This window comes from Triticum aestivum, chromosome 1B (genome assembly GCF_018294505.1).
Source record: "Triticum aestivum cultivar Chinese Spring chromosome 1B, IWGSC CS RefSeq v2.1, whole genome shotgun sequence".
NCBI lineage: Eukaryota > Viridiplantae > Streptophyta > Magnoliopsida > Poales > Poaceae > Triticum > Triticum aestivum.
The window spans coordinates 259,119,565-259,132,182 of NC_057795.1; the positions used below are offsets into that span (position 1 = coordinate 259,119,565).

The window sequence follows — 12,618 nt, forward strand, 5'->3', positions numbered from 1 at the left end:
ATGGACAACTACCTCAAGCTCCATCAAGTCCCCTCCGAAGATCAAGTGATGAGCGCCACAAGACACTTCCACTACTACGCTTTAAGCGGCTTCACCTACCTTCGAAGGCATACCACACGGATTGGTCCAAGATGAAGAAGGTTATAGGGCGAGAGTTTGTGCCATCCAAATACTCGAAACATCTTCGTCACAAATTGGAGAACACCACACAAGATCCAAGTCCCTCGACGAGTACTTATCTCAGCAAGCCTTGCGACGAGTCGGTGAGGACGACCCCAATGATGAAGTGGGACTTCAAAGCGGGATTGAATGACGAGATTGCCAAAACTACCGCGCTCAATAACTACAAGTCTATCGACAACCTTTACAATGTTGCTCTCAAGGCAGAAGGAGAAATCAAGAAGGCCAAGGCTACTCGACCCATGCACACTTCAACGACCAAGCTCCAAGACGGCAAGTATTAGAGCATCTCCAGCCGCCGCCCCCCCCCCCCCTCCCCCCCTTGCCACCCCCAGGACCACTTTCTTTGCGTCGGCACTGTAAAAAGGGCAAGACCTCATAATAGCGCCGCCCTGGGGGCGCCGACGGAAGCAACGGCCCATCCTACTCCCCCACGCATTCTTTTTCCTGGCCCACCCAATCACTTTTTGCCCGGCGATTCTTCTGAGGACACCAACGGCTGGGAAAACGAGTTCTTGGGGGCGCCGGCGGAAGCGCTTTGCCCCCCAGGACGTGCTATTTTTGGTCCGGCGATTGTCCTGGGGGGCTCCAACAGCTGGAGATGCCCTTAGGATAGTTCCACTAAGAGGGCCAAGCCCGACGCCACAATGCTCCGTGATGATGCTCCAAAGTTCGACTTCACCGCCATCCCGCTTTGTCATCATGACCCTTTTTCAAGACAGCAGAACGGCAACTATGACTACGGACCCATTCGAGGACCATACTTTGGAGGCAAGTGACTTGGTGGCGAGCGAGGAACGAGCTTCCACTTTTGGAGGCGATAGTGAGATGGTCGAGCATGGGATATTCCCTTCAATCATGGAGGCGAGTGATGATGTGCCACCTTCTAGGACCTTCATCCTTGGCAACGGTGACGAGATGCTTGAGGATGGGAATTTCCCTTCAACTATGGCGGCGTATAGTGCGACTTGAGAGATATGTGCTCGCATATTGAGAGTGAGAGTTCACCACTAGCCCCACATATGTCGATGCCCCAATTCCTATGTGAGAGACACAACCACCACCATCACTTGAGTGACTCCATCATATGTGAGTTTGAGTGCGGTCCATCCACCTTGAGGGAAAGAATGAACCACAAGAGTTGAGTGAGGTAGTTGATAGGTCATGTAGGCCATTTGCAATGCTAACAACTTAACCTCTACCTCTATTGTGTCCTCTCCTTTGGTGCTAGGTCTCATGGATGATAACACCTCGATCCTCAACAACTTCGGCCCTCCTTTGGACAAGACAATGGCCATGGTGGAAGAAGATGCACCCCGCACATGGTTCCATCAAGATGACGACGTTGGCCACAAGATGGTCTTCTCCACCACACCTACTTCACATGAGTGGGACTCCCAAGGTAACAAAATAGGTGATGGTGATGTGCATGTCCCCGTAGTGGATATGGATTGCTTGCATGATACTGACGCTCCTATTACTATGTCGCATGCTATTAGGCCTTCTACATGCTTTGATTTGTCACCCGTCTATGATGTGTGTGATGATGAGTATGTTATGTTGAGTAGTTGTGATACCATGCTACATAGGATATCTTGTCATAACTTCATATATCCTATCATGTTTGATAACCCTCTTGCTTGGTCATATGCTATGAATGAGATTTCGAAATTCAAATCTTTGCAATCTTATCGTAGTGACTATGCCATCCCCATTAAATTCAACTTGAGTTGTGAATATGGCATAGATGACAAGCTTTTGCTCTATGGTATTTGCATATCTTGTGATGATATAGGCGTGCTCCCTTTGCATCATTTGAGCAATTCCCTTCATATGCCATGCCATGAACAACTTGCTTTGTACATGCATTGTTTAGATGTTCAATTTCTCCTTGTATTACTTCAAGTCTTTGTCTTGCTTGCAACCATGCTTATACTATTGCCCATGAGGACACCCCCATAGTTTCCTCATACATGTTAGGTTGCTCTACATTCTACTTTGCATGCTTCCATAATTGTGTGCGTAATATGCTTACATTGATATGAATGCTATGCATATTAATATTGATGCATCATATACTTGTTACACCTTGTGTCCCCCATGTGTTGAGCATAACAAGTATCATTGCATCATGGATGACGTATTCTTGTATCGTATCAAATTTACTTGCATATCTTGTGTTAACTCCCACATGCACATACACATCATGATGGATGATGTGTACATATACCACGCGCCCACATTCTTTCATTTGTGTCTATATTGTGTAGGTCATCATGCTTGCTTATCAACTTCCAAACTCATGAGTTGACAAAACGAGCTCTGGAGAGCTACATTTGGAGTCCGGGGCCGTATACCGGCCTAGGGGTCATGTGCCAACCTGATGGGTCGAGTTTTGGTGGCCAAAGGCAACCCTGGGCCATGGCACCGTCACTGATGTCACACAATTTTATCGGACGGCTATCAATAATTGAGGTGAAATGGAAGCACACATATGCGAAGAAATCTAGTAGGCTTCCATCACACACCACTGATAGATACATTGTTCCTTAGTTTAATAGGTGTGGTCGGCATTTAAGAACATATTCAATAAAATATAGAGAACATGTTGATGTAGAAGTGCTTTGATACTCATATTAAAAATGTTTACAGAAAAAAAAATATCACCAAAAGGCCAAAATTGCTAACACATCTTTTACAATGCAAGCAAGGACACAAAAGGAGATATTTACTTACAAAAATATTATTTTCCATGAACACAATCATATATCTTAAGAGTCTCTCTAAATGTGCCGGAAAACAACAACAATTACTTCATCAAGTCATGCATGGTTCGCAGCTCTAAGAGCGTCAATCCAGCTGGTATGGTTCGCAACTCTAAGGGCGTCAATCCAGCTGGTATGGTTCGCAACTCTAAGGGCGTCAATCCAGTTGGTATGGTTCACAACTCTAAGGGCGTCAATCCAGCTGGTAAGGTTCGCAACTCTTAAGGGTGTCAATCCAGCTGGTATGGTTAGAAACTCTAAGGGCGTCAATCCAGCTGGTATGGTTCGCAACTCTAAGGGCGTCAACCAGCTGGTATGGTTCGCAACTCTAAGGGCGTCAACCAGCTGGTATTATTAGCAACTCTAATACATCTTAAAGTAAACCATGTGGGACTAAACCCACCATTACAAAGCACAGCACACAGCAGGGTGTTATACTTATGGAGGATAATGCCTCCAATCCCGGTCACATAGTTGGTGTTGAGTGCCTGATTTAGAGGCGACACTTAGGTGGGCTTTTGGTTCAAATTAAATGGTCCAAGTGCCCATGGATTTATTATGTGCGTTGGAGGCTGCGGCTCTTAAGTGAGTGCTTCATCTTGGTATTTTTCTATTTTCTTGTGCAACGTCTTACTGAGGGCATCTCCAACAGAAGAAGCTTATATGAGCACCTAAAAAAACAAGGGGGCAGCCCAGTGCAATAGACCCAAGGCGGTCGGACCCTTCCCCGGACCCTGGGCAAGCGGGAGCAACATGCACCGGGTTGCCTTTTTTTTAGGTGCTCATAAAAGCTTCTTCTGTTGGAGATGCCCTTAGTAAGAGGTTGCACAAGAAAATAGAAAAATACCTTGTCGATAATAGTTAATGTTTTATCAATGTACTACATAAATCTTAAGAATAAGTAAGGGCCTACCTCTGAGCATGTCCGAGATTCATCAGCTTTTTCTTAACCTGCACAGCAATCTCTTTAGCCAAGCTAAACAATGCATTAACTTGTTTCTGACAAAAACTTGAACATACTGACACAGTATTAATGCGCCAAGTAAATAATGCAAGAAAAATATAGGCTTCGATGGGGATCACACCTAGTACCTTACACTAGTGCACCCACTGGTCCTTTGCGGTTGGACCAAGTGTTACATTTGTGCCTGCTATGGCATGTGTGGTTAGTTTGTAATACCACACAATTATAGTTTGTAAGTAATTAAACCAATAATAATAACAATTATTATTTCCCATTATATATGTAGAAGTATCTGTATTACCAGCCATGCAGTACCCGTGTTGCTGCAACATATCGACATATTACTGCATATTTCATGTAAGATCCCAATTTTAAAGAGAACTATAGCAAACGAATTCAGGAAAATTACATCTTAATACATACTTCAAAACATAACAACAGCAGCAGCAGCAGCAGCAGCAGCAGCAGCAGCAAAGCCTTAGTCCCAAACAAGTTGGGGTAGGCTAGAGGTGAAACCCATAAGATCTCGCGACCAACTCATGGTTCTGTCACATGGATAGCAAGCTTCCAGGCACTCCTGTACATGGCTAGTTCTTTGGTGATAAGTAAATTTAGATGCCCTGGAACCATTTATGGATACTATTCAGCATGCTTTACCTGGCAAGGTTGCAAAACATACCCAGTAGAAAGCAGAAAGAAATGATGGTATGAACATTCCAAGTTAACTACTCCCTCCGTCCCATAATGTAAGATGTTTTTTGACACTAGCATAGTGTCAAAAAACGTCTTACATTATGGGACGGAGGGAGTACTTCTGATCAGCATATGATTCAATAAATTAGAAAGTGTCTCAACATAAAATGTGGTTGCATAAACATTTAATTGCAAACATGCCTGATTTCTAGGCTATGATGTCTGCATTTGTATGTATCCACAGCCAGAAATGTGGAACCAAGCATACGAAAACGTACATTTTTTCAATAATCTATCCAACTCACTGTCCTGAAATTTTTTATCCTTCCTTTGCATTGCCAAACAAACAGCTACATAGAAGCTGTATGGTGACAATCTGTTACACCATGAAATAAAGCAACTCCAGAACGTTGTAGCACCCCAAGACATAAGGGTGCTTGTATTGTCCAGTTTAGTTAGAGATGGTTGATCTCCTCAGATGATGCAAACTTAAGAGGTAGAGACCACAGACCATGCGTTACCCAAATGCAATTGTGCCCAGGCATTCAATCGATCCAATATAAGATAACAATTTTAGATTGTAGCAGTATTGATATTAATTAAATGTATTCAATTAGCTATCTACAATCCTACATTATGAAATACTCCCTCCGTTCCTAAATATTTGTCTTTCTAGACATTTTAAATGGACTACCACATACAAATGTATTTAGACATATTTTAGAGTGTAGATTCACTCATTTTGCTCCGTATGTAGTCACTTGTTGAAATCCTTAGAAAGACAAATATTTAGGAACGAAGGGAGTAGTTAGCTCAAGTAACACTACTCAAATACCAAGGGATTAACATATAAATAGCAACAACAATTCTTACATGACTTCACCTTGGGGTTCTGCATAGCAAGCCGTGTCCTCTCCCGAATCCGCTGGAGCGTCTCTGCACATGCAAGTTAAATTTAATAAGGCATTACCGTCTCCTCAAATCAAGATGCAACTCTTATCTCAGCCATTTACTAGATCCATTTAAACCTACATCGTTGCAGTTATTCCATGTTTTTCTGGAACAGAACATCTACGTGAATTTCCTAAAAGGTGGCCGTTGGCATGTTGAGTTCTCACGTTGCTATCACACAGTTTCCACCTACCAGTACCAATCTCTCTTTTTCTTCCATTTTAATCAAATATTTCCACAAAAGTTACCACTGAAGGATTAAACTAGGGTACAATCCTACCTGGGCTGTGCTTCCTGCCCTTGTTCCACGGCGTATTCCCCTTGTTCGCCTGCGATATCCGCATCCGCCTCATCATCTCCCTCTCGTCCACTGCCTCGCCGTCTTCCTCATTCCCCACACCGTCCTCCTCAGTCGGAAACTGGATTTCCACCGCCTTCGCACCGCGGTCCAGGGCCAGCGCAGGGTCCACCTCCGCTAACACCCTGACTGCGCCGGCGCGGCAGCGGGGCGGCCCAAAGCATATCACCCGGCGCTGGGCGTGGGATGCGCAGGGCCACGGGGGAACCTGCGGGAGCCGGGGCCAGGAGGAGACCCAGTAGTAGCCCAGGAGCTGCGGCGCCATTAGATGTCTGTGTTCTTCACGGCGGATGGTTGGCCTAGCAGAATGCCGCCAACGTAGCGCGTGGAGATGTGATGCGAGGAGCCCCGCCGCTGCCGGTGGCGGATGGAATGGAGGGCGGCTGAGGGAAGGATTGGCTCGGCCGCGGCTGATGGAAGGATTTTGGTTCGGCGGCGGCGAGGGAGAGATAGTCGAGCGAATTGGCGTCCTATGCGGAGAACGTGGAGTGGAGCAGGGATAAGAGCTGCACGAAACCAAGGACGTGTTTGGTTGGCTGGCTGCACAAGGGCAACTAAGGCTAGTCATCCCATCCCATCCCATTGTTAGAGTCCGGACCAAAATGAAGCCTCCCCATGCATTTGGATTCTAGGCCGTCCGATCCTCTTCCCGAACGCATCCCATCCGTCGATCTCCAGATGAACTCGTTCTGGTCGTCCGATCGTGACCGGCACAGACTGCCCTTTTACACCCGTGCTAGCGCGCTAGCTCTCAATGACATGTGGGTCCCAGGTGAGGTGGGCCTCGGCTGTCAGTGACCGCGGAGCATAGGTGTGACCGGTGCGGGTTTCTGTGTGCGCAGGGGCGTGCCCCCGCATGTGAATTTGGATGGCCGACGAGGGCAGTTCTGGGTTTCCACATATTTTTGCTTGTGTGGTGTATCGTTGGTGGCCAGTGATGGATAGGAGTGGGGAGGGCGACCGATTGGTCAGAACCCTAGCTGCCAGTCCCCCTCGATCTCACGCCCCTCTCCTTCGTCCCCTCCCCTCCGTGCTCCTGTCCTCCCCACCTCGTCATTCTTCTCCTGCCGCCCAGCCGGCCGCCACCGCTCTCCCTGCCGAGCTGGCCGCTACCGCTCTCCCCGCCGAGTTGCCGTCCTCACACACGATCGTCCTTGCCATTCTATCAGTGGAAAGCTCCACCATGACGGCATCCACCGGATCCGGTGTTGCTGTGCGTGAGGAGGACGGACATGGGAAAGGCGCAACAAGGCAGCATTGGCGTCGCTGTGGTGATGTGCGTGAGGAGGACGGATGTGGGGAAGGTGCAACAAGCCGGCCCTCGCGTCGCAGTAGAGTGGAGCTGGCCATCACTGTCGACCACTGCTCGTCGGTCGTCGTCCCTCATCCACCATCTAGATTGGACGTCTTTGGCCTTGCCATCTTGCTCCTCTCGGTTTTTTCCTCTTTATTTCATAGGTTCGTTGACAATTTGATTTTGATTTTTTGATTTATGTTTTTTAGCAAGATGTTTGTAGATCAGGTGAAGAAGAGAGGAAGGATCTTGAGGAAGAGTCGAGAACAAGGTGAACCTCTTTGCCATCGCAACCCAGCGGCACAGGCGACAATGAGCAGGTATATTTCTTCTAGATTCGTCCTCTTCTTGTGTCGTGACTGGATGAGGTGAGATTCAGATTGTCGGGTATTGTTTGTATTGCTAACTGAGGTGGGATCATAATTATTTGTTTGATTATTTGGTTGGGTTTAGTTAGAATAAATCATTGATGGTTGATCTTGTTAGCTACAGATGTTATTCCCCTGTTTCGAACAAGATTGATTTTTGATAGACTGAAATTAGTGTTTGATTCTCCTACACCGTGCCCAGCAAGAAGAGGTCGTCAAGGGAAGCTGACCTACAGTGACCACGCTCCACGACGCCCTCCCAATCAGACTCCTCTTTTTCCTCGCTCATGCCCTATTGCGTCAACGGTTGTGGCCTGCTCCCAGGCTGCATGTGAGAAGATGACACGACGGCGGTTGGTTTGCATAAATATTGATCAATGCATTATGAGAATATTTTGTGAGGTATCCTGATTGGCATATCACAGGTTGCTAGAGCTGTTGAACGGCACGAACAGTTTTTCTACAGATGAGAAGGTTACCAATTGGCTAATCCATCTATCCTCTTTGTTTATCACCAAGTTTAGTACTTTTACGGAGTGGAAAGGGAATAGCTCAATTGGCTGCCTATGCATGAATAAGAGCTTTCATGACATTATTCCGCATCATGCATTTTGTTGTATGTAGACTATATCCTTTAAAAGTGCGTTCATTTAGAATTAGCAAATTGGGTCTCTGATATGGAAGTATATATTGCATTGTTGCTACTGAGATGTAGCGTTCTATACATTTCTAGAAATAAGGTCCCATGGTTATTGGTGTTGTTAATTCTCATGCCAAAAGAATTATGTGTGGTCGTCCTCCTGCCGCACATCCCGCTGGTTTGCGGTTTATCTTTTCGGTCTGCAAGCTATACAGATTAAATGCATTTTTCTGGATATATAGATTAAATGCTCTCTACGCGGTGGTTTTCACTGCCTCTTGCTCTTCATATATAACTTATTTGTGAGGCCTCCCACTTTATCTTGTATTTGAACTAACAACCTGGGTCCTGCAAAATGCAACTACATGAATTTGGATTTGTCCATCAAGCTTAAGAAGGTTATGTTGAGCATGGTAATTAATTTACGCAGAGTTTTTCTTGAGTTGTATGTACGAACATGGTACATATGTAATTATTTTTTCTTTATTCCATATAGGATAGCCCTTTTCTGGTGCCATTTTTTTATAGTGTGGCGCCATGGATTTGGAGCACACGATATATGCATATTTATATTAAATTTATTACAATAACAAAGGCATATGTACCCCGGAATCAGAAACTGAAGCTACTCATACAAGATAGTAGAATCTTCACTTTCGTTATCCATTTCTTGGACCTGAGTTGCAATAGCTCTGACTTGATTCTTGATATGCAGAGATGGCAGTTATTGCACAATTAGGAAAACTACCAATAGAGTGAGAACAAGATGGGGCCTAAGAGGCAACCATAAAAGGCAGCAGGATAAATGGCATTTATGTACTGAAGAACTGTGGTTGTGTAAGTCTCTCATCATCCTAGAACACTAAATAATGACATGTTTTTTACTTTAGTTAGGCTTGACTATAGAATAAAATGCTTTACTTTTCATGTTCTTTACTTCACTTTTAGTAATTCCTTATCCGTAACTATTGTTTCTTTAGTTGCATATCTCTGTGATCAGCTTAGGCATTATACATCTGATGGCCTCTCTATTTATACATTAAATATATGGTATTGATTATCTATGCTTTATGCTCTGCTCTGCCCATGGCCTGGTCATGTAGTTCTACCTTCCATGTGAAACATGTTCTGCCTGTGCAATCTACAGTATTTTGTTTCCATTTTTCTCTATATCAAGAGCATTTTTTTCATCATTTTATCATCCAGCAGGTCCGGCTTCAGGTAGTGGAATGTAATTCTATTTTTTTCTCAAACTACAGTGACACGGTAGAAAATAGTTCGACATATAGCTGAAGTTTTTGCTCCATCAGACCATTTGAAATTGGTTATGCTACTACATTTTACTATTGATTTGAGATGCCTTATTCCTAGATAGTGACTATCTAAATTATTGACATCCACTCAAATAAATATACAAGAGTTGTATGAAAAGAAATCACTCTTATCTTTTGAACAAGAAATTATAAATGAAGATGCAATTAACCAATCTTTAGTGGCATAAATGTTCAGGTCGCACATGCATGCCAGAACACTGTCGGGTGGTCTTACAAAAGACAACTACTTTCACATCAGTAATATCTTCTGTTAGAGATATTCCACAACCCTTCTTGCTAGCTCCAGTCATTTAATTACTATTTTATCCACCATATTTTTATGCTTTGCATTCCTAATTTTTTGGTCACAAGAAATTGTAGTTAAAGCGTATACACACCTAGAGTGTAAGTCGCAAGAAACTGTAGTTAAAGTCTATGCACGCCTACAGTGCAAGAAACAAAACGAGCCTAAAATACTGATTGTTTATAGCCTGATCTCGTTGTAGTGTTGAATCCTTGCATGTCTATTTTCAGTATATCTCATTGTTAGAACCGTGGATTAAATGGAGCCTCCTCAGGGCATAAGCATTAGTGAGGTGAAATATGTAGAGTTTGGATTGATTTACAGGTTGTACTAATGAACACACTAAGGTGGGCTTATATTTCCTGTTTGGTATGCAATCATATGGCAAACGTGTTTTGACGAAACTTTGGGCCAGAAACACCTTCCCCTGATCTCCTGAATTATGTGTCATCTATTGCCACCTGATAAAAAGGCAATCCATGGCTGTCTATATCCCTCAGAAATCTATGGCCTCCTCTCCTGCGTTGTTGCTTCTCCGCCGCGTGGTTGCCGCCTCTTCTTTCTCTTGATGTGAGACTGCTCTATTTTGCTTCTCACTGCCGTGGATCCTCATGGCGGCACATGACAACAATCTCTCTTTTCTCTTTACACCACCATGAATTCCTCATGGCAACGCATGGCCATCACTTCCTCAGAAAGTAGACATCGATTAGACAGAGGAAGGAGAAGCGGTCGTTGGAGCGATGCCGAACCATGAGGAGCTACATGGTGAGACACACATCACACACATATCCTACGGGGGTATGCACATAATCACTATTTTTGTCTCTACACCATTAGAGTTGTGAAACAACCCATTATTTCGGAGATAAAATGCAGTCGTAAACCTATACTTGAGACTAATATTTTTCTTTGTGGAGAATAGACAAAATGGGGAAAGCCCATGGCAGCCGCTTCATTTTTTACCTGCTACTATCTGTGCTCTGAGCAATGTACTGGTTTTGTGTAACTTCATCTTACATATAGGTACTATGGTGGAATATTTATCTATACATTTGAGATTGTCATTTATATTTGGCTACTTCATTCTTCTCTAAAACTGCAGGTATATTCTCACATTGGACTGGATTATTGCTACAATTTGGTTGATTCAGACATCCAGTATCTTGAATGGCTTTCGCTGCTGGGCAAATCAAGCGATGGAAGGTATTTTTTCCAGTGATATTGAAGCACATTGATATTGTATATGATGGCTCTCTTTTTCTGATCTCAGTGTGTTTGTGTTTAGAAAATTATTTGTTTATTTTTACTTCTCAAGGCATATGCCAGGAGAAAGCTCCGTTGTTGAAAATCTGTTAAGAGACGGGAGATAAGATTATTTGCAAGAAAATATGTTCTGCATACTAATGGGTGTCAATATTTAAGCTAGATCTTTGAATAGTTTAGTGTCCAATAGATGAACCGGTGAAGTGATAGCATGTAGTGATGGTAGGGTAGGTATGATTTTAGTTCAAGTTGTCTGAAATATCCTAGCAATTGCTCATGTGGTTAGATAACGATATATTTAGGATGGGCCTTTAGTTGTTTAGACCTGAAATTAGAAAGCTGACAGTTTATTTGTATTAGTTCCTCTGTTACTATTTCCTGTGAAGGAAAGTGCATCGAATAGAAATGACTTTTGCTAAGAGAGGTGGAAATTTATAATAAGAAAAAAGAAACTACTTTTGCTGCAGTTCCGGTTTGTTGTACTGAGATGGCTCATATTCCATTGAACTCAAACTTTGTAGGCCTCCCAGCATTTTGAAGACATATTATCCAGATTTGCTACTAGCTTGGCCTCAGCTAAGGAACTGTTGGAGCTTCCTTGCCACTTGAGAAGAGCTTGCATTGCGTACGCTGGCAAGCTTGCTCCTTTGTAATGGTATATTCCTCGAATGAGAGACTATGATGTAAGTCTCTCTCTCTCTCCCCCTCTCTCTCTCTCTCTCTGTGTGTGTGTGTGTGCTGCGATCGCTTTTCTACAGCTAGACATGCATGTCAGTGTTTGTGTTTGTGTGCAGAAGCTCACGAGGGACAAAATAGGAGGTTGAGGTTGTTGTTCCCGCAAAAAAGAGAGGAGGTTGTAGGGAGACGACGGAGGGGAGTGCGTCACACCGTTGCCCTGTTTCTCTTTGCTGTCGCCTACTCGGCTTAGGGCGCTCGTTTGTACCAATGCTGCAGGGTATGTTTGTCTTCTTTCCTATAATTTCCTTTATTGTAGTTACCATTTGGTACCCGATTACAAAGTATTTGGCCTAGGTGTTTGAATTTATAGGAACAAACATGTTATCTTGCAAGTACATATGTATACCATTTTTTGGTTTAAGAAGCATGGACTATATTTAGATTCCTTTGTTGCCTGCTAGATGGTTTTCTGTAAACGAAAAAGTTACCAAATTTTTCGAGCTACCTCTTGAGTGATTTTGCTTGTTAGTAATGTTTACCCTACCTAAATCCTAAGTTAGGGTTTATCAGTAATTAGATATACTTAGGTAAGTAGAACTGTAGAAGTCTAATAATAAAGGTTCATCAAAATGGGGAATCTTTCATGCACATGATCACATTTTTTTGTTGGCATTCTTTTCTTATTTTCCTCCCTTGAACCAGGACATCACTGAAGGAAATATGCCCTAGAGGCAATAATAAAGTTATTATTTATTTCCTCATATCATGATAAATGTTTATTATTCATGCTAGAATTGTATTACCCGGAAACATGATACATGTGTGAATACATAGACAAACATAA

General features: G+C 43.5%; 1 protein-coding gene and 1 long non-coding RNA gene across 2 annotated transcripts in view; one reads left to right on the forward strand and one right to left on the reverse strand.

Moving 5' to 3' along the window:
- The window catches only part of LOC123118427 (uncharacterized), a 47,063-nt gene extending 40,671 nt beyond the window's left edge, over nucleotides 1-6,392 (reverse strand). The window contains exons 1-3 of the mRNA XM_044538607.1: nucleotides 5,834-6,392; nucleotides 5,486-5,538; nucleotides 3,859-3,896 (exon numbers count right to left, since the gene is read on the reverse strand). Coding sequence (XP_044394542.1) covers nucleotides 3,859-3,896; nucleotides 5,486-5,538; nucleotides 5,834-6,176 — 434 coding nt within the window. The 5' untranslated portion in view covers nucleotides 6,177-6,392. The remainder of the gene's footprint in view (nucleotides 1-3,858; nucleotides 3,897-5,485; nucleotides 5,539-5,833) is intronic.
- Nucleotides 6,393-6,432: 40 nt separating this feature from the next.
- On the forward strand, nucleotides 6,433-12,214 carry LOC123118443 (uncharacterized). Its single transcript, XR_006457989.1, has 7 exons — nucleotides 6,433-7,525; nucleotides 7,776-7,926; nucleotides 7,999-8,047; nucleotides 8,929-9,050; nucleotides 10,936-11,036; nucleotides 11,618-11,779; nucleotides 11,891-12,214. It is a non-coding gene; the product is annotated as an uncharacterized lncRNA (long non-coding RNA).
- The last annotated feature ends 404 nt before the right edge of the window (nucleotides 12,215-12,618 follow it).